Here is a 25,671-nt window from a genome sequence, read left to right as displayed (position 1 = left end):
AATGCGAGAAAGTCAGAATAAACACATTTCAAGTGAGTGGAACCTACTTTCATGAAGGATATAATTCTCAGGTAAGTTTTAAGGTGGTTTCCAAATGAATCATTGTTTTAAACTACTGGCAACATGACTGCACATTTCAAGGAGAGGATATTTTGTCACCAGTGGTTAAAGCTGCAGTCAATTCCAGCCATTTTCAGTACAAAAAAAATCGCTAATATTCTATTTATAAATAAAAATATGACGAGAAATACAGGGAATATTGGACGCGCATCGCGAGGTGCATTTCCTCGAAAACGACCGATTCGTGGATTATATACCGGCTTCAGGACATGTTTTGGACAAAATAGTTTACTGGCTTGTTTCGTCTGGATGTCCAAGGTTGGATTATGGCCGTTTTTTGTGGAATATGTTCATCTGTGTGTAATAATGAACCCGGAAATGTGAGTCGCGCTGTGTACGTTGAAGCCGTGTATAGAGAACGGATGGATGGATATTCGTTGTTTGTCGGACAAATGTGTTTTTCTCACCCGCTGTGGTAATCACATCTGAAAGTGGTTTATACCGGCGGATTCATGAGAATCTAAGCTTTCCATCGGTGTATAGTGTTTGTATAATTGTGTTTGCAGTTTCAGACATTTAGCAAATGGCTTATGCAGATCTCAAAGTGTACCGCGGGCGGAACACTGAAGCACAACGGGTTAAACTGAGTGTCGGGCCGAGTCTGACTAACGTTTTGAAAGGCTAACGTTATTCTAACGTAAGTCTGAAGCTAGCTAGATTGGGATAATGTGGGAAAACCTCTAGGCTGGTAGTTGATTTTAAAGTAAGTAAAAACACAAGAATGGGGACAGGTAGTTTAAGATTCGACCTAAAACAATATTGAGGTTTTATTCATGATGAAATATGAACAAGGATGCACTGTCAACTTCATATTTGAAGTATTTTATTTAAATAAATGTTCAAAAGTAACTGAAACACCATGTTTGCCTCATGATGAATACATGTTACATTAATCCAGTAATAACTACAAACTGCTCCTAATCAAGTCATGATAATTTTATAATAGTGGGCAAGTAGAAATGACTGAATAAATTGAATAGAGTAGTCTTCTATGTCACTGTTTCTAAAACAGGGCGTTTTTCTGGACTAATTTAAAAAAAAAGGTGAAAATTAAGAGTATACCCACTTCTCCAGGGACCACTACACCACTGGGTGGAAGTTTTATTAAATCCAGCATTTAGGAGCAGGAAGGTTCTGGGATGTTCTCCATGTTCCTGGTGGTTCTTCTCAAACAGTCCAAACATGCTGCTGGTTACTGGCTCTAGTTTTCATGGCCGTGGGTTAACTAGTCCTGTTCAGGGTGAACTGATCGTCTGCAGGAAGAAACAGAAACAGGAAGTGATTTGGTGGACGATAGTTTCAAGTTTCATTTATTTCATCTGCAGACATTTTCTCATGTGATTCTTCAGATGACAGCACTGATCTGAATCTGACTCACTCTGTTGTTTGTCTTTTTACTGTTCCACATTAATCATTTTACAACCGAAAGCATCAGTTATGGGAAATTTTCTTACAAACAATAATCATTAAAAAGTTCCCTTACATCCACATTACCTCCCAGTCAGGGCTTAGGGTTTATGGTTGGAGTTAGGGTAGGGTTAGTAAGGGTTTTAGAGTTAGGGCTAGTTTTAGGGGGTATGGTTGGGGTGAGGCTAGCAGACTGTGGAGGAAGTCATTAGCTGTAATGTGATCACTGAGTTTGTGTCCATGTTGAAGTCCAACCCGGTTACCTTCAGCTTCTATTCTCTGGACGAGTCGGTTCCGGTGAACGAATACTCGGCTTTATGATGCATCATCAACTTGTTGTTGACAAAGTAAAAACTGTCCGAACGCGTCTCAAACGGGTTTCCAATCATCTCCTCAACTGACAAGAAGAAAAAGCAAACAGTTCAGCAGTAGTTAGTCACAATGAAACTCCAGACGACGACAAACTTAAACTTTATCTTGGTTCAGTTCTATTGAAGCTGGACTTCTAAACAGACACGTCTAAAGTCACATTCAGCTGATATCTGCAGGTTTTCAGCTCAGACAGAGCAGACAGCAGATCACGAGGAGACATTGAAACAGTTTAATTGTACCAATGTTTGGGTCCAGGTCCGGTAAGCAGTAGATGTGCTCGCAGGTGTTTCTGCTGTGCGGGATGCAGAATCCAATCTCAAAGTCAAAGGTTTTCAGCAGCAGGTTTCTATAGAAATGCCTCTCGATCAGACGGAAGCGGCTCAGAGCTTTGCTGCCGACCGTGAACTCCAACCTGAGAGACGATCAGCTGATCAGTTAAAGAGACTCGAACACTTCAACGTGCAGAACATGAAGGACGTGAAGTCCAAACAGAACCTCAAAAACAGGTTCAGGTGTGAACACATGAAACACAGTCTAACTGTTGGACTACAGAACAAACAAAGATCCAACAAACAGCTTCACTGATCCTCCAACTGCTTCAGTCCACTGATATCTGAAGACATCCAACAGAGATCCACTAAAATAATGTCTCGTTAATTCTAGATGAACCCAGTCTATCTATCTATCTATCTATCTATCTATCTATCTATCTATCTATCTATCTATCTATCTATCTATCTATCTATCTATCTATCTATCTATCAACCCTAAGAGAACCAAAGTAGAACCTTTTCTGCGAACATTAGAGTCACGTTGTTCATTTTTATCCTGACTTTGTGTTTGACTGTGTTTGTCATCGAAGCTTCAGATGTCTTTAAAACATTTAAATAAACTGATGATTTCTTCTTTTACCAACCTGTTCGTGTAAAGTTTAAACCTTCATGGATGTGTGGACAGGTGTGGAAAGCAAAGACATCATTTGATTTTATTAGTTTTTCTCAGAATAAAGTCTGACAGACTCACGTAGCTCCGATTTCTCTGAGGGTCAGAAACGCCGGAGAGAAGTGATACCGGATGAATCTGTTGGTTTCATGTTCAATGATGTCTTGAATTTCTGGAAGAAATAAAGAGAAACTTTTAGAACAAACATGGAAAAGACAAAAGAACAAAGTGATTCTTTGAAATGTTTAATATGCAGCTCAGCTCTGGTGTGTGTTCAGTAATTAGTCCGTACCAGCACATGTTTCTACATCAGTTTACAGATAATATTTAACCTGTTATCAGGCTAAAATGAAACGTTCCCGTTCAACAACAACCCTTAGATCCAGAGAGAACTCAGGAACATCAAATATTCTGCAATCATTTATATCTTCAGCAGACTCAACTCTAGAGGCGTTCCTCAGATTTTCAGCACATCGGAAACAGGTGAAAGGATCCTGCTTCTCTGAGGATTACTGTTGTACCACTAGAACTTTACATTCCAGCAGTAATACCACTAGAACTTTACGTCCCAGCAGTAATACCACTAGAACTTTACGTCCCAGCAGTAATACCACTAGAACTTAACGTCCCAGCAGTAATACCACTAGAACTTTACGTCCCAGCAGTAATACCACTAGAACTTTACGTCCCAGCAGTAATACCACTAGAACTTAACGTCCCAGCAGTAATACCACTAGAACTTTACGTCCCAGCAGTAATACCACTAGTACTTAACATCCCAGCAGTAATACCACTAGAACTTTACGTCCCAGCAGTAATACCACTAGAACTTTACGTCCCAGCAGTAATACCACTAGAACTTTACGTCCCAGCAGTAATACCACTAGAACTTTACGTCCCAGCAGTAATACCACTAGAACTTTACGTCCCAGCAGTAATACCACTAGAACTTAACATCCCAGCAGTAATACCACTAGTACTTAACATCCCAGCAGTAATACCACTAGTACTTAACATCCCAGCAGTAATACCACTAGTACTTAACATCCCAGCAGTAATACCACTAGTACTTAACATCCCAGCAGTAATACCACTAGAACTTTACGTCCCAGCAGTAATACCACTAGTACTTAACATCCCAGCAGTAATACCACTAGCACTTAACATCCCAGCAGTAATACCACTAGAACTTTACGTCCCAGCAGTAATACCACTAGAACTTTACGTCCCAGCAGTAATACCACTAGAACTTTACGTCCCAGCAGTAATACCACTAGAACTTTACATCCCAGCAGTAATACCACTAGAACTTTACGTCCCAGCAGTAATACCACTAGAACTTTACGTCCCAGCAGTAATACCACTAGAACTTTACGTCCCAGCAGTAATACCACTAGAACTTTACGTCCCAGCAGTAATACCACTAGAACTTTACGTCCCAGCAGTAATACCACTAGAACTTTACATTCCAGCAGTAATACCACTAGAACTTTACGTCCCAGCAGTAATACCACTAGAACTTTACATTCCAGCAGTAATACCACTAGAACTTTACATTCCAGCAGTAATACCACTAGTACTTAACATCCCAGCAGTAATACCACTAGTACTTTACGTCCCAGCAGTAATACCACTAGAACTTTACGTCCCAGCAGTAATACCACTAGTACTTAACATCCCAGCAGTAATACCACTAGAACTTTACGTCCCAGCAGTAATACCACTAGAACTTTACATTCCAGCAGTAATACCACTAGAACTTTACATTCCAGCAGTAATACCACTAGTACTTAACATCCCAGCAGTAATACCACTAGTACTTTACGTCCCAGCAGTAATACCACTAGAACTTTACATCCCAGCAGTAATACCACTAGAACTTTACATTCCAGCAGTAATACCACTAGAACTTTACATCCCAGCAGTAATACCACTAGAACTTTACATTCCAGCAGTAATACCACTAGAACTTTACATCCCAGCAGTAATACCACTAGAACTTTACATCCCAGCAGTAATACCACTAGTACTTTACATCCCAGCAGTAATACCACTAGAACTTTACATCCCAGCAGTAATACCACTAGTAGCTAATATTAGTACTACTAATAGTAGCAGTAATAGTGGCACTAGTTTTACTGCTGCGATGTTGGACTTTACATCTTTTTCCACGTGTACTGATGAATCGAGGTAAAAGTACCTGCTGGTTGGAGTTTTTTGATGTCCAGGATGACGGCTCCACTGACCACATCTCTGATCTTGAAACGAGAGAAGCTGACGTTGTAGATGTTGTCCTCAGGTGAGCACAGGTAGTCTGTCACACAGAAACATCACAGGAATGAAGCCTATCAGTGGAACTAAAGCAGTAAATCTACTGGATGAAGGACTGTCTGTCGGTAAGAGCGTCTCTGGAGTCATTTCTGGGGATATCGTCAGAATTTAAAATCAGGTTCAGCCAACATGAATAATATGCAGATGTGATAATGTGATATTTAAATGAAACCAGACGCTTCAAACGTCTTTATTTCGGCTTCCTGCTTCCTTCAGTAGGCGTCTCTAAATCCATTAATCCTGGAAGAAAGTGGAGAGAAAGATTTTGACTTCTACTCTAACATTCTGGTCGCTGTGAGGAGAGTTTGAGTTTTATATCAGCTGATTATGGATCCATAAATTCAGGTAAAACTACAGCAGACGGGTCAGAGTTCTACAGAACACAGAAAAACACACAGCAGCTACTGACAGAAGAGCTTCAGCACCGTGACAGTAAACATTACCAAATACTAACGGATATGACCAAATAATATGACCACATATGACCAAAGTGTGTCGAGCTCAGGGAGCACATGCTTAATTTCCCACCATGTTTGAAGTCCATCAACAGAATCAGGTTCAAACCAAACAGCAGCTTCTGTAACTCCGTTAACGATGAAAGTGTTTCTGCCAGAGAATCTCCTGCTCAGAATCTCCTCAGACCAACGCTCAGTGGAGTGTTTTCCAGGTGAGTTCAGGTGTGATGACATCTACATCACCTGAACCTTGTGGAGGCAGAAAGCATGAACTGGTGCTAAAGGCTGACAGCAGATCTGAGAGATTTAAGGACATGAAGACAACATTTTCATGGTTAAAACCTAACAAGTGTTTAATCAACAGAGGAGCTTTAACTCTCACAAGCTTCTGTAGCATGTATTCAGTATGTATTTGATATGTAGACGTTAGGGTTAACATGTAGCATGTATTCAGTATGTATTTGGTATGTAGATGTTAGGGTTAACATGTAGCATGTATTCAGTATGTATATGATATGTAGACATTAGGGTTAGCATGTAGCATGTATTCAGTATGTATTTGGTATGTAGATGTTAGGGTTAACATTTAGCATGTATTTAGTATGTATATGATATGTAGACATTAGGGTTAGCATGTAGCATGTATTCAGTATGTATTTGGTATGTAGATGTTAGGGTTAACATTTAGCATGTATTTAGTATGTATATGATATGTAGACATTAGGGTTAACATGTAGCATGTATTCAGTATGTATTTGGTATGTAGATGTTAGGGTTAACATTTAGCATGTATTCAGTATGTATATGATATGTAGACATTAGGGTTAGCATGTAGCATGTATTCAGTATGTATTTGGTATGTAGATTTTAGGGTTAACATTTAGCATGTATTTAGTATGTATTTGGTATGTAGACATTAGGGTTAGCATGTAGCATGTATTCAGTATGTATTTGGTATGTAGATGTTAGGGTTAACATGTAGCATGTATTCAGTATGTATTTGGTATGTAGATGTTAGGGTTAACATTTAGCATGTATTCAGTATGTATATGATATGTAGACATTAGGGTTAGCATGTAGCATGTATTCAGTATGTATTTGGTATGTAGATGTTAGGGTTAGCATGTAGCATGTATTCAGTATGCATATGATATGTAGACATTAGGGTTAGCATGTAGCATGTATTCAGTATGCATATGATATGTAGACGTTAGGGTTAGCATGTAGCATGTATTCAGTATGTATTTGGTATGTCGATGTTAGGGTTAACATGTAGCATGTATTCAGTATGTATTTGGTATGTAGATGTTAGGGTTAACATGTAGCATGTATTCAGTATGTATTTGGTATGTAGATGTTAGGGTTAGCATGTAGCATGTATTCAGTATGTATTTGGTATGTAGATGTTAGGGTTAGCATGTAGGATGTAGTCAGTATGTATTTGGTATGTAGATGTTAGGGTTAGCATGTAGCATGTATTCAGTATGTATTTGGTATGTAGATGTTAGGGTTAGCATGTAGGATGTAGTCAGTATGTATTTGGTATGTAGATGTTAGAGTTACCATGTGGCATGTATTCAGTATGTATTTGGTATGTAGATGTTAGAGTTACCATGTGGCATGTAGTCAGTATGTATTTGGTATGTAGATGTTAAGGTTAACATGTAGCATGTATTCAGTATGTATTTGGTATGTAGATGTTAAGGTTAACACGTAGCATGTATTCAGTATGTATATGATATGTAGACGTTAGGGTTAACATGTAGCATGTATTCAGTATGTATTTGGTATGTAGATGTTAGGGTTAACATGTAGCATGTATTCAGTATGTATTTGGTATGTAGATGTTAGGGTTAACATGTAGCATGTATTCAGTATGTATTTGGTATGTAGATGTTAGGGTTAGCATGTAGCATGTATTCAGTATGTATTTGGTATGTAGATGTTAGGGTTAACATGTAGCATGTATTCAGTATGTATTTGGTATGTAGATGTTAGGGTTAACATGTAGCATGTATTCAGTATGTATTTGGTATGTAGATGTTAAGGTTAACACGTAGCATGTATTCAGTATGTATTTGGTATGTAGATGTTAGGGTTAACATGTAGCATGTATTCAGTATGTATATGATATGTAGACGTTAGGGTTAACATGTAGCATGTATTCAGTATGTATTTGATATGTAGACGTTAGGGTTAACATGTAGCATGTATTCAGTATGTATTTGATATGTAGACGTTAGGGTTAACATGTAGCATGTATTCAGTATGTATATGATATGTAGACGTTAGGGTTAACATGTAGCATGTATTCAGTATGTATTTGATATGTAGACGTTAGGGTTAACATGTAGCATGTAGTCAGTATATATTTAGTATGTAGATGTTAGAGTTAGCATGTAGCATGTATTCAGTATGTAGATGGCTATTCTGAGGAGGTATGTAGCAGTAAACTGTACAGACATGTCTAGTCCCATCATGCTTCTTATTTCTATCTTCCAGATGACAGTAAACCGGTCTGACTCACCTTTCGTGTAGCTGTTCAGCTTTAGGACGTGTTGTGGGCGGACAGGTTCTCCAGGTCTCCATTCAGTCACCAGATCTTCTTCCTCTGCTTCACCTCCACCGGTTCCTCCTGAGATAAATCCATTCCAGTCCTCCAGACCTTCACAGACCAACATCTCCTCGTCCTGCTCTGCTCTGCTGTCCCAGGTTTCTGCTAGTTCTTCCTCCAGATTCTCCATCATGAAGCTCCAGGTTCAGTTTTTAAAAGTCTGTTTGCAATGTGAGCCAAATGAAGCTGCAGAAGAAATAATCCACGAGTCGGCTGGTGTCTGGACTGATTATGTCAGTTTGGATTTGGTGATTAATCTGCTCTCATACTGCATCACGTGATGGTCCAAGAACTGAGCAGCACAGAAGGAAAATAATGGCTTTATACATGGAGAGCCCAATAGTTCTTCTCTGTTCATTAGAAAACACAGGAAAGGCACATTAGGAACAGAAAACAACCAAAAAGAAAACTTTACTACAACAATCAAACGTTTAATAAACATAAAGACCTCAGAACAACATTAGAGCGGATGTAAAGATGCTGCTGTCGGCCTTGAACAAACCAAAGACCAACGGTGTTCACTGAATAAACAACACGGTCTCACGGGGATTCGTGAAACTGTCACGTCAGTTTTTTGTTTCGGTTTCGTGCGCACCAACACGATGTTGTCATGTTTTTGTGCCGCTCACCACGAGCGAAACCCGCTGTGGTAATCACATCTGAAAGTGGTTTATACCGGCGGATTCACGACGATTTAAGCTGTCCATCGGCGTTTGCGGCCGTCGCCGCGGCTGGATGTCTGGCGGCCGTAATGGCGGCCGCGGCGGCGGCCGCAAACGCCGATGGACAGCTTAAATCGTCATGAATCCGCCGAATTTGCATAGGAATTTAAAGAATGTCCGGCGGCTGAAGCGGCGGCTGAAGCGGCGGCCGCAGCGGCGGCCGCAAACTCCGATGGACAGCTTAGATCGTCATGATCCGCCGGTATAAACCACTTTCAGATGTGATTACCACAGCGGGTTTCGCTCGTGGTGAGCGGCACGAAAAACATGACGACATCGTGTTGGTGCGCACGAAACCGAAACAAAAACTGACGTGACAGTTTCACGAATCCCCGTGAGACCGGGCTGGAATAAAACTGGGATCTGACAAGCTGCTTTAACAGAGTGCTAACAGTTTATTCCAATGAATAAATGTTAAACCTTTCTCTTTAAAAACCTCTTTCGTCAGACTTTCCTCCAAACATCTGTGGAATCTTGCAGGTTTCTTTATTCCTGATGTTCCCCTTTTTTCTCGCCTTTCTGACCATCTTGTAGCTGAAGCTCTGAGTTGCTGCATTCAAGTTCATGTGTTGATCAGAAGAGAGCTCAGACTCTTTACATCGTTGATCATTCCTTTCTGTCTGATCTGATCCTCTGGTTCTTTCATCCATTCGTTTGATGGTTCGGCTGCTTCTGTTCTGAAACTGTTCATCAGTTTTTATCTGAGTTCTTTCTGTGTTTCTCTTGCTAGTTCTGGTTTGTGCATTTTGTTTTACTTTGTCTTACAGATTTTTATTAAACTCTGCTGTTCTACTTCTCATCACTAACTTCCCAGACTCCAGTCCAAAGCAGACCAGATTTCATGGTTTCTTCCTGACTCCGTCTGACATGAAAACTTCTGTTTCCTTCAGTCTGAATAAATCAGCTTCATGAATTTAAATGTCTGCAAACCTCAGCAGAGCTCAGATCAGAAGTTCTTCACACTGATTCAGGAATCCTTCTCAGCCACAAACCAAAGCAGTGAAGCTTTTAGACGTCTGGAGGGCAGAATTAAAGCATCTGTTCCACATGACCCACAGTCTGACCACGCATCAGTGTAGATTATTATCCCTCATAATCACAAAGAATGAACTGGAACTGATCTCAGGATCTACATATAGCTGTTAGTGAAGTATAGAATATGATAGAATGATATTAATTATTATTATATGTTCTTATTGTATCTATTACTGACATGTAGAATATGATAGAAAAAGTAATGATGCTCATTCTTAGCAGGTTTCTTTTAATTTGTTTGATGAGATGAAATCTAGAAGTTTACAAAGCAGAGATTTCTGCGAAACAACAGACTCCTCCTGAAAAATGCTCAAAGTTTTACTAAAAATGAGATGAAAGCAGCTCACTGTGAAGCTGGAGGAAAAGATCTGGACTGGTGTCTGTCTCTAACTGCTGTGATTGGACGGTTCCTCTGAAGTGTTTATTTTAGATTGTATCATTTCTGTTACTGATTAAAACTGAAGTAATTCCAGCTAGAACCAGTGTTGTAGGAACAGCAGGACTACATGAACATCCCGTTTCCATGCTTCTACTCTATTGCGGGTCCTTCCTCCCCTCCAGCTCCCAGTCCTCCTCCTCCTCCTCCTCCTCCTCCTCCTCCAGAGGGCTTCCTCTCATCGGAGCCCACAGTGGAGCCAGTCGCCCTCAGCGGTGACGCCCATGGGCTGGATGATCTGCTCCCTGCAGCAGAGAAGCAGTGATTAAAGCAGGACTGAGCACCAGAGAGCCATGATGTTTCCTGAGCTCTGACCGTGACAGCCGGTTGATCATGCTGATCAGAGTTACGGGCTCCTGCTCCTTTCCTCCTCCGTCATCCCCTCATCGGTCCGGCTGCTCCGCCTCCACCCGACCCGTCACCAGGTTATCCTGGCTCTGGGCTCCCGGTATTCCTCCGTGTCCGAGTCCGAGTCGCCTGGAGTTAGCGAGCGGCGTAGAGTCCGTCTCCTGAAGCCGCGCCGGCCGTTCAGCAGGCCTCGAGCCGCCAGCAGCCCAGCAGCGTTTCCATAACCCGTATATTTAACGAACCGCTTACTGGGGAGGAACAGGACAGATTCATCACTTCTGATCTCACTGAGAAGAGTCTAAAAACTGCTATGACCAGTACAGGCTCTGATCAATCAGCTGATCAGATGTTCTATTCCAGCTGGTCATTAAACTGATCAGTAATTAACACTGCTGCAGGCTATCAGGAGGAACTGAGTGTCAGCCAAAAGTTCAGTGTGTGTTCATTCCCTTTGTTTAAAAACGAACGTGGTGGAAGTTTCATCTGTTAGAATCATCAGCAAGACTGAGAATCATCTATCATCAGTAGATTTAGAATCATCTATCATCAGTAGGATTTAGAATCATCTATCATCAGTAGGATTTAGAATCATCTATCATCAGTAGGACTCAGAATCATCTATCATCAGTAGGATTTAGAATCATCTATCATCAGTAGGATTTTGAATCATCCTATCATCAGTAGGACTCAGAATCATCTATCATCAGTAGGACTCAGAATCATCTATCATCCCAGTAGGATTTGAATCATCTATCATCAGTAGGACTCAGAATCATCTATCATCAGTAGGACTCAGAATCATCTATCATCAGTAGGACTCAGAATCATCTATCATCAGTAGGACTCAGAATCATCTATCATCAGTAGGACTCAGAATCTAATCAGTGATTTTAGAATCATCTATCATCAGCAGGACTGATTGTAAACCTTTCGTTCTCCAGGACTGAAGCTGGTCTGAATCGTACCGTTCTCTTTGCACAGAAACAAACAGCAGCTCAGCAGCACAATGCTTCACATCCGTGTCCACGTGAGTCATGAGTCGGACCAGCTGTCCTCTCAGAGAATTGTCCTGCTCGGGTCGGACGCCGACGTCCCTCAGAGGAGGTAAGATTAGGAGGTGAAAGGAACCCTTTAGTCCGAAGATCAGGTGTTCCAACCGTAACCCTCACTGAGGTCATCCGCCACTGACAGCATCTACTGAGAGCTGGATTCTGTTCAACACTGAAACTGATCTCAGAACAGCATCACAGAAGATCAGGTCAGGGTTCTGATTCACAGCCTAGTTTGGAAAAATCACCAAATGTTGAAGAACTTTCATCACGACATTAATGGAAACCTCTGTGAGAGACCTTAAATCCGTCAGCACACGACCTGAGGAGGTTCCAGAGACACTCAGATATAAGAATAATATGTTCATTTCTACTGAAGGAAACGTGACGAGTGTGTTTCACCTTCTGCCGTAAAAAGTGACGCGTCTCCCGGTGAACTCGAGAACTTTCAGCAACAGGTTCAGGACAGGAATCAGTTTCTCCTTCAGCTTCTGACCCTGAGGACAGAAAAACAGCTCATTACAGTTAAATATTAATCTATTAACTATTTAACTCAGTAATTACATATTATACATATATTATTGTTATATTACGGCATTTCAAACTTATACCAGAAATGAAGAAGGTTAAAGACCAAACACGTGACATCTTTTAGTGACAAAGATTAGATTCTGTCCAGACTGATCATCATCACTGTCAGCAAACCACCATCAGCGTTAATAAATATAGAAATAACGAACCAAAGAGAGAAGTTCATCTGCTTTTACTGAAGGCTTTTAGGATATTTTAAATAAATTACTAAAAATCCAGATCCAGCAGCTCCACGTCTTCAGAAAGCATCTTGTTGTTTCCAGGAGTTTAGGACATATTTACCCCAGACAGACAGGACTGTTTTCTGGTATAATCAGTTTGTTCTAAATGCATATGAAGGAGAACATTAAAACTATCTGCTGTCTTTCCTTCCAGTCTTTCTGAAGATTTAACAACATGCTGTGGAACCAAGACAGAAGCAGGAAATCCTTCAAACGAAAGGGGAAACCCCAGAAACAGCTGAAGGTCCTACAGAATTAAAGCCTCGGCATCACAAGCACAGGTTCTGGTCGTTCTGCTGCTGAGGAGATGGATGATGTTCAGAAGCATCAGGAGCAGATGGAGGAGATCCGTCCTGTTTTATTCATCGGCTGATAGAGGAAGGATTTATTCAGTGGTTTGATGAAACAGCTGGTCCTGGTCTAGTTTGATCACCCACTCTGGTCAGCCGCGGTCCATGAACAGCAGCAGTGAGTGGACACAGTCCATGTTGACTCCCCCCCACTGGTGGGATGTCTGGTCGGGCCGGACGACAGCAGGACGTCCAGACAGGTAAGAGGCAGCGCTGACAGCAGGTTGACAGTGTGTCTGAGGCCACAAACAGCATCATCATGTTAGGAGCTCGACCAGATAACCTCTTGTTCATGTGCTTCATAGAGCTTCACAGAGTTTCATAACACTTCATAGAACTTCATAGAGCTTCATAATAACTCATAGAGCTTCACAGAGCTTCATAAATATTCACAAATACTCAGAAAGCTTCATCAAGCAGTCTGACCCTTGGAGCCCTCCCTCACTCGTCTCCTTCACAGGACAAGCAGCAGCAGTGACGGAGAACAGCAGCCAGGTGGCGATAGAGAGCAGCTCCTCCTGAGAAACACAAAGCTGCTGTTAGTACTATACTATACTAATAGTAGTAATAATAATAATAATAAAACACAGACTGTTAAAAGTAAAGATGTGAGCAGACACGGAGAGTTTAAATCAGTTTGAGCTGCCAGAATGTGAAGGAAAAGCTGGAAAGCTAAAAGCTCCACAGAACAGATCCTCATGACACCAGGAGGGCTCTGGGTATTATGGGATGTCCTGTGGTTTCCTCTGTTAAATCCTGATGAAGAAGGTACTTCATGTAACACTCACTCTGGAATAGTTCATGGTTGCCATCAAGATTCTGCAGGGTCGGGTGCTGGGCCCCTCTCCCTGGTGTTGGATGTCTCGGGTGTCTCCCCATTGAGCTCTGGGTCTGCGGGTCTGCACGCTCTCCCTGGACCTGGGGTGTCGGCGGCTGATCTCTCCTGGGCGCCTGGCTGGTCCTGGCTTGGGTGGGTCGACCCCTCCGTTGCTCCCCTGTCCCTTCCTGCCTGCTTCCCTCCTCCTCCCTCCTCTCCTGCCTGCCCGCCCCTCCTCGCCCCTCTCCTCTCCTGTGGGGGGCCGTGGCCCTCTGCGGGCGGGCAGTCTGGTGCGGGGGCTGGGTGTTCTCTCTGGGAGAGTGGCTCTGGCCCCACTTGGGCAACAGGCCTTGATCCTGGCCTGCGTGCCCCCACTGGAGTCCAGTTTCTGCTGGCTGGGGGCCTCCGTCCGGGCCTGGTGCTGTCCTGGGGGTGGTGGAGTGGGTGGGGTCTCGGGGGCGCTGCGGGTGGGCGCCCTGCGTCCTTGGGGCGTACTGGCTCCTGGTGGGCATGGCGCTTGCGCCCTCGCTTCCTGTGGCGCGCCTGGTCCCCCCTTCGGGGTGGGGTGCCGCATGCAGCTGACCTGTGTTGGGGCTTGGTGCCTGCCGTGGGCGCTGCTGCTGATCTGCAGCTCCCGGGGGGTTCTTGTGCCGGCTGGGCCAGTTGGTCGTGTGGGCCCTCCCCGGTCCCTTGCCTCTTGCTCGGGGCCCTCTGCGTCTGGTACCGGTGGGTCTTGCTACCTGCTCCCCCCACTGCTTTGTCCTCTTGGGCCGGATCCACACAAGACTGCCTCTGATTGTGCACTTCACATTTTCAACTCACTGTAAATAGCAACCTTTAGGCACATATAGGGACACAACATTTAGGGCCCGAGGCAGGTGGGGGTGGGAACGATGGGCACTGTGGTGGGCGGGTGGCGGGCTATACGGCCCTGCTCCCCCTCATCACCCTCTTGCCTGCCTCCCTGCTCTCTAATCTTTTTTTTTAATGCACCACACACACTCACCTTGGGGGTAGTCTGGGTTGGCTGACGCCCCCCAGCCTCCCCACTTTTAATGCACCACATGACACTCAGGGTTACACTACCACGGTGCTGGGATAATGTTTCCCGTTAGGGATCGGGAGACATATTAATAGGAGAGTGATGGGTGGGTTTCACAGTTATGGCCTCTTCTGGTGGGATCTGGCCCCCCATACGGCTATGGGGCGGCGGGGTGCACCATCATCCGTGTCGCTGTGGCTGGGGGTCCCCGGGGCCAGGGGGCCGTGGCCTGTGGGGGTTCTCCTGCGTGTCCGACTGGTCCCAGCTGGTACGGTGGCTCTTGCTGGGCTGCGGGATCTGGATTGGCTGTCCCGGCGGGTGCTGTGGCTGTGACGCGGGCTGGTTGTGTGTGGTGGCTCTGTCCTGGTGGGGGGGGTTGGTTCGCGTCGCGGGATGTGGGGGCCTTGGGTGTGCTGTGCTCGCCCGGGGGCTGGTGCGGGTGGGTATGCGGGGTGCCCCCCATTGGCGTTGCCGGGCCGCACCGCTCTGTCCATTTTTGCCCTCTGGACTCGCATTGGGTCCCGGCTCCGGTTCCCTCTGGCCGGCCTCTGGTGGCGGCCTGCCTGGTGATGGGCTGGTTGCCGTCCTTCGTTGGGGCGCTCTGCCCCTGTGTCTGGCTTCCTGGGTGCTTGGGGCCGTCGGCCCCCCTGGGGGTGGGGTGGGTGAGGTAGGGTGTGGGCGGGTGGGGTGGTGGGGTGTGGGGGTTTGGTGGGGGCTGGGGCGGGCGGGGTTGGGGTTTGGGTGGCGGGTGGGTCCGCTTGCCCCGGGCTGCCTGGGTCGGTTCTGGCGTGCTGGGGGTGTCGGTAGCTGCATCCTCTTGTCTTCGGGGTCCGTGTGGTACACGGTGGCCCCGGTTGCTCTCTGGGGCGCTGCCCCGTGGCTCCTCGGCCTGTGGGGGGGTGCCCTGTCGGCTTGGCACTGCACTGCTGTGATGGCTGTTCTGGGCTTCGGGGTCTTTCACACTTGCATGTGCATGTTTGCTCAGGTCCCACCAGCTCCTGTCGAGTTCCGCTGTTGAGCAGTGATGGGACCCGCCGGAATGTGCTGAGACTCTCTCCAGAGTCTAATCTCAACTAAACCCTCTCTCCTTTTCTCTAGTATCTTCCTCTAGTATCATCTGGCCTATTCCACTCTATACTAACATGACACCCACAACTATGGTGTTTAGTACTGTCTGGCTAATTATTCATTTATTTATTTATTTTTGTTTGTTTGGTTTTCTGTTCTCTTGTGTATGTGTTTGCTTTTTGTCTTATTGATGGGTAATTATTAGTTGGGAATAACAACACCTGATATTCTTCAGATGTAATAGCATTGCTTGCTAGACCCTGTCCCTGTCCATCCCTCTCGTCCTGTCCACCCCTTTGTTTCCCCTCACATCACCACTGAGGTGTAGCACTGCCCTCCCTGGCTCTTAAACAGGGAATGTAATAAAAAGTGTCAGCTTAGCTTTCAGGGAGGGCTGGTGATGGTCACACGCATGCACCAAATAATAAGATATTTGGCTGCAAGACTAAAATATGCATTAATCTCATAAAGTGTTGACACCCCTTTCATGGAGTTAAACAATGAGAATAAATGCAGACAAAAAAAAAAAAAAATCAAGATTCCAACCTGAACAAGACACCTGCCAGTCACAATCAGTCACAATCAGACACAAGCAGTCACGGTCAGTCACTTTCACATTACTGGATCTCCTCACTGTCAGTCAACACCCCTGAACCAATCACCAGCAGTCTCTCTCACCTGGAATCCACCCCATTTCTTTGTTTGAAGCATATCAGCTTCATTCAGTCACACAGCAGGAATTTGAACAGGATCACCTCACACATCTCTGGAACCATTCAACTTTCACAAGCCTGGACACCTGGAACTCACACCATTAAGGAGGAAGTGAGTTAAACTTTTGCTAAACATGTTAAAAGCTTTTTAGTATCACGCTAATGCTCATACAAATGCTAACAGGCCTTCACCCCTGGAACCCTGCTTTTGGATTTCTGGATGTCACCCACCTGAACCTATACTGTGCTGAACGTTAGTAAGCAGCAATTAATGGAAAATGATGATTGATGGCAATGATGATAATTGTTGATGAAGCCTGTCTGCCGAACAGGTTAGGCTTCAATGGAGAATTTGATTTGATGCGAGCTACCCTGGAACGAACCGGAAACCGTTGGCTAGCTCACCCTTCACCCACCCCACTGTTGGCAGGCCTCACAGCCTCATCCCCCCCACTGGTGTGGTAGGACTTTGATTGGCTTTAGATGGATTGATTCACCTTGGTTGCATTTGTTTTGTTTAGTTTAATGGACTTGTTTCAAATGAACTATTTTGATTAACACCGGCTGGCACAGTGGAACCACGCTTCACCTGTATTTATTGCCAAACTGAACCAAGCATTGTTGCTTTTGATTGTCAAAACATGAAGCTATTGAATTATAGGTGAATGTTTGATTTGTTCTCAGTCTGATTTTCTGTTAATGTTTTGGTTTATTATTTTGGTCACTGTTTTTGACTTGTGTATTCAAGTTTTTTTTTTTTGTTGATTAATTTTTTAAATACATTTCCGGTAATCTAATTTGAGTCTTGTGTTCATTAATTTTCACGCCAGCTCCCAGAGCCGAACCTTACATAGCCTAGCCTTAGTCCACCATCACAAGTGCTAACCTCTACCTGCTGTGGAGTGTGGCTGATCAATGATGGACCAGAGCACCAGCAGGTTGTTCTTCTGAGGACAGCGAAGGACTTTCCCCTTCAGTCCAGGTCCGACTAACAGGAAGGTCCTGAATTCAACCAACCAGGATGAGTTTGTTCTGCTCTCACTGCTGGTAGGAGTCAGGAGGTTCAGAGACGTCATGAATGTCTCCTTAGAACTTCCTAGAATCAATAATGTCCACCTATGAGGAGACCTAAGTCTGTCCTTGAAGCTCCTCAGATCTCCAAGCAGGACCTGGACGGTGAACATTGGGTTCTGGATGTGTCACACCACAGAGGCCCCTTAATTTTCATAGAAGACGTTACTGAGTCCTACTGATGTCCAGGAGAACCGCAGCAACAGATGAAATATTAGGAATAAACGTAATAAAGTTCTCCTTAAGAAGCCTAAACCACCTGATAGGTTCTGAGTTCTCCACCTCGTCTGGTCCTCTCTGTGGAATGCGTGAGCGACGTTGAACGGGTTTTGAGGATCTCGATGACTTCCTGGGATGTTTCCTTGGAGACAGGAGAAGGTAAGGCGTCGCCAGAACCTCGTATCCGTCGTAAACCTGACAGCCAGGAGGCGCTCTACTGAGCTCTGGTCAGCACCGGCACACCTCGATCTCTGTAGGGGGCAGTGTTACGAAGACCAACGATGGTTTGTCTAAGTACTAAAACATCCAATAATTACTGTAATTATTCTAATGTCTAATTATTATAATAGTTATTCTAAATATAGGGATTATTCAGATATATTTAGAATCATTTTTTGTTTTGGTTTTTTATCAGTTCGATGGCGAGCTTTTTGCATCAAGTTTCAGTCCATGATGTGCACCAACTAGTGTCTGTTCTGGTTGACAGCAAAGTGGTTGTTCTATTTATTCTGATGTTGTTGATGCTAATGCTAATGGGATCAGAGGCAGCACTGCTACTGTCAGGTCTCTACAGAGTAAAGTAACTTCAAACCTGTGGTTAAATTAGAAGAAAATAAGAAGACTTTGGGTCTAATTTAGTGACTTCATGAGATTCATTTGGTTTGAGCTGCAGATAATAATTATTTCTTGTCCTACCTGGTTGAGCTGCAGATGATAATTATTTCTTGTCCTACTGGTTGAGCTGCAGATGATAATTATTTCTTGTCCTACCTGGTTGAGGCTGCAGATGATATTATTTCTTGTCCTACCTGGTTGAGCTGCAGATGATAATTATTTCTTGTCCTAGCCTGGTTGAGCTGCAGATGATAATTTCCTGTCCTACCTGGTTGAGCTGCAGATGATAATTATTTCCTGTCCTACCTGGTTGAGCTGCATCCTGAGCTCTGGCCTCAGTGCCGTCAGAAGGAAGAGGAGTCTCAGCCGGTAAAACTGTCCACTGGGCGGCTCGCTGCTGCAGATCTCCTGCCTTCAGGTTCTCCCATAAACCCTGCAGAAGCCTTCAGGGAACAGAACAGATGTTACAGGATTATAACATTATATCTGAATATCAGTGGATAAATGGAGGTAAACTTCAGCTAAAGGAGAATATTCTGAACTATGAGGAAAATAATGATTCTAGATCTGCACTAAAACGGTTCTTTCACCTTTAAATAAATGCTGAAGTGAAGTGAAATGCTTTTATGTGATGAATTTAAACTTTTAACATCCTGTAAGTTCCAAAGAACATTTAAACTCAGCTTATTTATCAGAGTTCTGAAACTAGTTTGGATCCAGTCCTGGTGGTGTCCTGCTGAGGCTAAGGTCAAAGTTAGGATTAGGGTTAAAGGTTAGGTTTGGATTAGAGAGGTTCAGTAGCTGTGAGACTTCAGGGTTAGTGTTAAGGTTAGGGTTAGGTAAAGGTTAGGGTTTGGGTAAAAGGTTCATCAGCTGAGTTTTCTTTTGGTTGTTGTCAGCTTCCAACCAACCTGAGGGCGCTGGCCCTCTCCTGAGGCTCGAGGGCTGTTGTAGACGACATTACACAGACTTTGATGGCCTCCTTCCTGGACACCTCCCCGTCCTCCTCCGGCTCCTCCCTGCTCCCCCGTCCAGGAGTCCTTCTTCCCTCGGAGCAGCACCACCGGACCTTCCTCCACAGCGATGGATCGGAGCCATTGGAGGCAGAAACCTCGACAGGAACCAAAGCAGCTTCAGCCTCCCATCTGGCTGCTCGCTGCTCCTCCGGACGACCGATCTTCAGCTCCTCCCTGCTCCAGGCCGATGCCTCCTAGCTGAGCCAGGATGAAGAGGGCCTTATCGGAGACCAGGGGCCCCAGGGCCCTTCGATCCCTGGACAGGATCCGTAGAGTGTGAAGGCAAACCTGTAAAACTGCTGGCTGGAGCTGATTACTGATGAAGCTCAGCAGCGCCGCAGCCAGATGCTGCAGAAGAATGAAGAGGGAGAAGTTAGAGAGGAGGACACTGAGAAGGTCCAGATGGAGAAGAATAGAAGCTAAACTACAAAATAAAACACTGGAGAACCATATTGACATAGAAGTTGGAGAGGAGGACACTGAGAAGGTCCAGATGGAGGAGAAAGGAGCTAAACTCCAGATAAAGCACTGGAGAACACCACAGATCTAACTGGTCCTGGATCAACTTTACCTGCCGCAGAACCAGGTCAGGTTGGTCCGTTTTCTGAGTCGGAGTCGGAACCAGAGTCTGGATCATGATCTCTCACCTTTGTTTTTCCGAACTATGGTCAGAAACAAGGAGTGTTAGAATAAGAACCTGAAGAACATCAAGAACAATTAGAGAACTCATAATTCATTGTGGGCTGCACAGTGGGTAGTGGTTAGCACTTTGGCCTTGCAGCAAGAAGATCCCGGTCAATCCCGGCCTGGGATCTTTTCTGCATGGAGTCTGCATGTTCTCCCTGTGCATGCGTGGGTTTTCTCCGGGTACTCCGGCTTCCTCCACAGTCCAAAAACATGCTGAGGTTAATTGGTTACTCTAATTGTCCGTAGGTGTGAATGTGAGTGTGATTGTGTGTCTGTATATGTAGCCTGTGACAGACTGGTGACCTGTCCAGGGTGTCCCCTGCCTTCACCAGAGTCAGCTGGGATAGACTCCAGCACCCCCATGATCCTAGTGAGGATAAAGCGGTGGATAGAGGATGGATGGATAATTCACTATTTGTTCTTCATGGAGCAGAGAAATGTTTAAATATTTAACACAATCCAAGTTATTATAAAACTATGACTCTATCATAGTGATTACTGTAAAATACCGGAGTCAAATTCCTTGTATGTGCTCACATACTTGGCAATAGAAGTGATTCTGATTCTGATGGTTTATTTTATTATATTTATTGCATTTTATAATCCAGTCCACTGTGTAATCTGTTTGGATGCAGAGAAGGATGAGGGACAAGGTTAGATTATAGAATCTTTAAACTTTTATGCATTATTTCATATAATCCAAGTATTGAGTTAATCAGTAGAATTATTTTCTGTTGCTGAGTCATGAAGAGTCCAAGCAGCTTTGAAAGATTAACGTCTGTCTGGAAACTGGAGTGACTCGATTAATAAATCCTCATTAAAGTGTGAACTCAGCAGCTATGATTGTTGTATCTCTATTATTTATTAATACAAAACTATTTAATGCTATAATATATTTATATTAATTATCTACCTCCATTATTTATTAATTAAAACTACTAAATACTATAATACTTATTTATAATTATTTACCTCCATTGTAAATCATAATTATAAAACTATATGATAATAATATTTATTTATAGCTATTATTTCCATTATTATAAACTATTAACATTATATATTAATTATATATAGTTCCTTTACCTCAGTTAATATTATAAATAAAAACTGTTTAACATTATATACTTATTTATAGTTCTTTATGTCATTATTTAACACTACAATAACATTTACAATACAATTATTTACCTGCATTATTATAAACTATTAAACGCTATCATTTCAGGCATACGGGTTCTGTAAAGCGTCTTGAGACAATTTGACTGTAATTGGTGCTGTATAAATAATTTAACTGAATTGAAAAATAATTATTTATATACAATTCCTTACCTCATTATTATTTATAATTATACAATAATTAAGACATTTGTAATACTATTATAGTTGCTTACCTCCTCCAGCTGTTGCTGCTGCAGATGGTTCATCCAGAAACATCAGCAGAGATTCAGGAGGAACATCAGCAGAAACACAGAACACTTTAGAACATCCACACACTCATCTGAGTCAGGGCTAAACATTAATTTATATTAATCATGTTAATTCTCTTTATCAGGAAACATTCAGCTACCACAAATACAACTCCCAAACAGCTGCTTTAGAGACCAGAATAAATGTGAAGCCCTCATTTATTTTTAAAAAACACTAAAGAAATGTCAGAAATGTATTCAATACTTCCTGTCTGTTAGCAGAACTTTAACATTCTGAAGCCAAGTCTCTGTTTTATTGATTACAGGATTACTGAGAGATCGATCAATAGTCTTGAAGGCAGATAAGGAGACACATAAACAGATGGGCGTGTTTAGGGTCAATGCTAATGCTAATGCTAAGCTATGAACAGATGGATGTAATGAAGCATATTACTGGCTGCTAATGCTAAGCTATGAACAGATGCTGTGGTGTAATAAAGGACCTCTGTAAGGAATTTCATGTTCTATAAATGCTTTAGATTTCCAGCATGAGAAAGAACGGGCTTTAATTTGGGGACTAAAAGTGAGAAACAGAGGAACAGGAAGTGATTCAGAAACGTTCAGATGGAGGATCGTAATAAACTCCAGAGCAGCTGGAAGGTTCTACTGAGACTCACTGACAAGCTGATTAACTCAGAGGACAAGATTAGATGATCATTATAGAATCATTACATAATTATTACACTATGCTGCACTAGGAATTTGAATGAAGAGCCACTGTGGCTCACTCATCAGAGTAACAATGAGCACGAAAAGCACAAATTTCTGTGTCAGTGATAGCGGAAAAAATGGAGTCTTGCAGGCTGGTTTGCTTAATGCTGCAATTAAAGCATTTAAAAACATAAATGTGAATGTTCGGGGATGGGGTGGGGGTCTCTGACGACCCCCCCCCCCCCCCCCCACACACACACCACCACACACACACATGTGAAATGTTTAAGTCTAAGTCCTGAACATAAATATCATCACAAAGTGTGAGTCTATATCATTTGCTAAACTTTCAGATCCAAATTTAATTGTTCTTTTGGTAAAAACAGGCAGTCAGGGGTGAAGACAACATTCCATGTATTTATGCATTTGGCCATTTAAAACCTGTATCTGAAACATGTTCATGATCAAAACCTTTTGACCCATAAAAATATTAATTTCATGTCCAGTTTACCTTCTTTTTCCTCCTATGTCCAATTCTTCAACCCTCACTATGAACCATATCTCACAACTGTAGCATAACTCAACAAAAACATCTTTCTCGGCTTTTCCTGATCGCAAATGACTCGCCTTGTGGTACAACCGTTCAGAGATTTCACGCAGTAACAATAGCATGTTTTTCTGTGATTGGCCTGAGAGCGGGTCATGACCCGGAACGTGATCAAGATTCGTGTGGGCTCCGCCCATTTCCGACGCCTGCCGAGAGAAAAAGTTTGTTTTTCTTATATTATTTGCTCGGGCGTTTAGAAGAAAAAGTAAGTCGAACCCTTTTTTGTTGCTTTTTACAAGAAAATAGAGCGCCACTTTGGCTCACACGGTTCACAATGACTGGGCCATCCAGCAAAACGATTGCGCCAATGGAGCTGTGGCGATGGGCTAGCGCAAGCCTAGATTACCTAATCATGTTTCTACGATGTGTGAATTAATATCAGAATCAGAGAATAACAGCAGAAAGATGAACCTCAGAGTGGAGGAGTTTAGAAATAAAAATGCAGCAGAAGAAAAACCAGACAAATCTGGATCTGGAGGTACAACGCCAGATCTTTAGGGTCACTGACCTTCTTCCTGTCCTGTTCCTCAGTTGTTGAAAGAAGAAACATTCTGCATTCTGGAAGATGGAGAACAAAGCAGGTCACATCTATTATTGGGGCAATAAGAAGGCTGAGGATCAAAGGTCTGGAATGAAAGAACCAACAAAACGTTTCATCATGTCGTAGTAAAAACAGCAGAAATACTCCAGAGGTGACAGTAAATACTCTAATATCTGTTAGAGGATCTCTAACTGCAAGCAGCTCTCAGTGAAAGTTATACTTCTGAGCTCAGAACAACCAAAGTTCCTCAATGTAGAACCCTTCAGAGAACCCAAAGTGAATCCAATTGTGATCAATAAACTAGCCTGTGATTCCAACCAAACACGGTTCTACAACAGGCTGTGTACAGCCATGGCAACGACAGGTGGAGACTCGCTGCTGTCTCCGTGGTAACGACAGGTGGAGACTAGCTGCTGTCTCCGTGGTAACGACAGGTGGAGACTAGCTGCTGTCTCCATGGTAACGACAGGTAGAGACTAGCTGCTGTCTCTATGGCAACGACAGGTGGAGACTAGCTGCTGTCTCCGTGGTAACGACAGGTGGAGACTAGCTGCTGTCTCCGTGGTACGACAGGTGAGAGACTAGCTGCTGTCTCCGTGGTAACGACAGGTGGAATCTAGCTGCTGTCTCCCGTGGTAACGACAGGTGGAATCTAGCTGCTGTCTCCGGTGGTAACGACAGGTGGAATCTAGCTGCTGTCTCCGTGGTAACGACAGGTGGAATCTAGCTGCTGTCTCCGTCGGTAACGACAGGTGGAATCTAGCTGCTGTCCGTGGTAACGACAGGTGGAATCTAGCTGCTGTCTCCGTGGTAACGACAGGTGGAGACTAGCTGCTGTCTCCGTGGTAACGACAGGTGGAATCTAGCTGCTGTCTCCGTGGTAACGACAGGTGGAGACTAGCTGCTGTCTCCGTGGTAACGAAAGGTGGAATCTAGCTGCTTGTCTCCGTGTAACGACAGGTGGAGACTAGCTGCTGTCTCCGTGGTAACGACAGGTGGAGACTAGCTGCTGTCTCCGTGGTAACGACAGGTGGGAGACTAGCTGCTGTCTCCGTGGTAACGACAGGTGCAGTAAAGCAGACCTGGTGTTGTAGTCGCCCAGCAGCAGCTGCACAGCATCCTGGTCTCCTCGGACAACGTTCTCAATGATCTGCTCCACGTCCAGCACCATGTCTGGACCAGAAGATCCCAGAGAAGAGGAAGGAAATGACATCAATCAGAGGGGGATTATTCTGCATTTATCTACTAAAGATGAATGAAATAATAATGATTAAATCAGAATTACATTTATATGATCTTAGGAAAAAAGAAATCAAACGTATCTTACAGAAAAATTTCCTGTTTTATCTTCATATGAGATAATACTGGATAAAAGATTATTTAAATATCTGACTTTATAAAGGTTAACTGTCATTAATTATTAACCAGCTTCATAAAGACCTGCTTCATTAGCAGCATTTGAACTGATTCATAGTTCAGCTTTCACTCACCTGTAGTCAGGAAGGTTAAAACTCTCCAGCAGCTTCTGCTTCTGCTCAGCGATGAAATTAACCTCAAGTAATCCGTCTGCAGCACTCTCCTCCTCCCTAAAGCTCTGGAATTACTGCAGCAGCTGGGAGAACATCCTGACACCTGCAGGGTTCCTCCTCCAGGGTTCCTCCTCCAGTATATATATCTATTATTATTAATCTGCTATTATTATTAATATTGTTTGTTGTGTATGAATTTTTATTATTTATCCACTATCTTCTCTGCCATCGGCTGATTTCTAAGGTGTCGTTTCTTTGACATTTAGAGAAACTTAAGATTTCTGGAATCATCTTTGGGTTTCTACCAGATTCCTTTTGAAATAATTATCACAAGAAAACAATGAAAGAACCTTAAAAAAAATGTAAATGGAACTAAATAATCCTTCCCTGCTGCGTCTTACACTGATTTCAACAGGAAGTCTGCTGTTGATCCATTCAGCAGGTTGGGTCATAAATGGGGATCTGTTTAAACGTACGAATGGAATTATTGTTATTATTATTATTATTACTGTTTATTTTCCTGTTGAACATGTGAATGTGACTTTGTAGTTTATAGATTCTCAAGCTGCAGATTGTGTTTCCTCCAGGATGGTCTGAACCTCAGTTACTTCCTTCCTGTTTTAACTGCTTTCA

At 43.4% G+C, this 25,671-nt stretch overlaps 2 protein-coding genes across 2 annotated transcripts; both read right to left on the bottom strand.

The window, feature by feature from the left end:
• Positions 1–926: 926 nt before the first annotated feature.
• On the bottom strand, positions 927–8,806 carry unc119.2 (unc-119 lipid binding chaperone B homolog 2). Its single transcript, XM_022195322.2, has 6 exons — positions 8,155–8,806; positions 5,042–5,155; positions 2,923–3,013; positions 2,139–2,311; positions 1,791–1,924; positions 927–1,373 (listed from the first exon to the last, which is right to left on the bottom strand). Exons 1-5 carry the CDS (start codon positions 8,372–8,374, stop codon positions 1,800–1,802), a joined length of 723 nt encoding a protein of 240 aa, XP_022051014.2. The 5' UTR covers positions 8,375–8,806; the 3' UTR covers positions 927–1,373; positions 1,791–1,799.
• Positions 8,807–10,209: 1,403 nt separating this feature from the next.
• On the bottom strand, positions 10,210–25,467 carry si:ch211-195b15.7 (synembryn-A). Its single transcript, XM_051941531.1, is given in 25 exon segments — positions 10,210–10,645; positions 10,648–10,679; positions 10,750–10,864; positions 10,867–11,030; positions 11,748–11,911; positions 12,234–12,283; positions 12,286–12,328; positions 12,917–12,942; positions 13,091–13,174; positions 13,177–13,229; positions 17,987–18,029; positions 18,032–18,174; positions 18,846–18,943; positions 18,945–18,981; positions 19,450–19,472; positions 19,474–19,508; positions 19,511–19,673; positions 19,675–19,902; positions 20,126–20,152; positions 20,154–20,216; positions 21,636–21,653; positions 23,477–23,503; positions 23,506–23,525; positions 24,590–24,682; positions 25,000–25,467. Coding segments are annotated over 24 exon segments (1,860 nt in total). The 5' UTR covers positions 24,681–24,682; positions 25,000–25,467; the 3' UTR covers positions 10,210–10,532.
• Positions 25,468–25,671: the final 204 nt, after the last annotated feature.

Source organism: Acanthochromis polyacanthus, chromosome 21 (assembly GCF_021347895.1).
Source record: "Acanthochromis polyacanthus isolate Apoly-LR-REF ecotype Palm Island chromosome 21, KAUST_Apoly_ChrSc, whole genome shotgun sequence".
Classification (NCBI taxonomy): Eukaryota; Metazoa; Chordata; class Actinopteri; family Pomacentridae; genus Acanthochromis; species Acanthochromis polyacanthus.
This window is presented reverse-complemented; position numbering and strand designations above follow the sequence as displayed.

Excerpts from the sequence above, each read along its gene's own strand:
- unc119.2 (XM_022195322.2), bottom strand. The coding sequence starts at position 8,374 with ATGATGGAGAATCTGGAGGAAGAACTAGCAGAAACCTGGGACAGCAGA. Across the intron at positions 2,312-2,922 it reads CTCAGAGAAATCGGAGCTAC|GTTGGAGTTCACGGTCGGCA; the intron begins GTGAGTCTGTCA and ends ATCGTCTCTCAG. Across the intron at positions 1,925-2,138 it reads GGACCTGGACCCAAACATTG|TTGAGGAGATGATTGGAAAC; the intron begins GTACAATTAAAC and ends TCTTCTTGTCAG.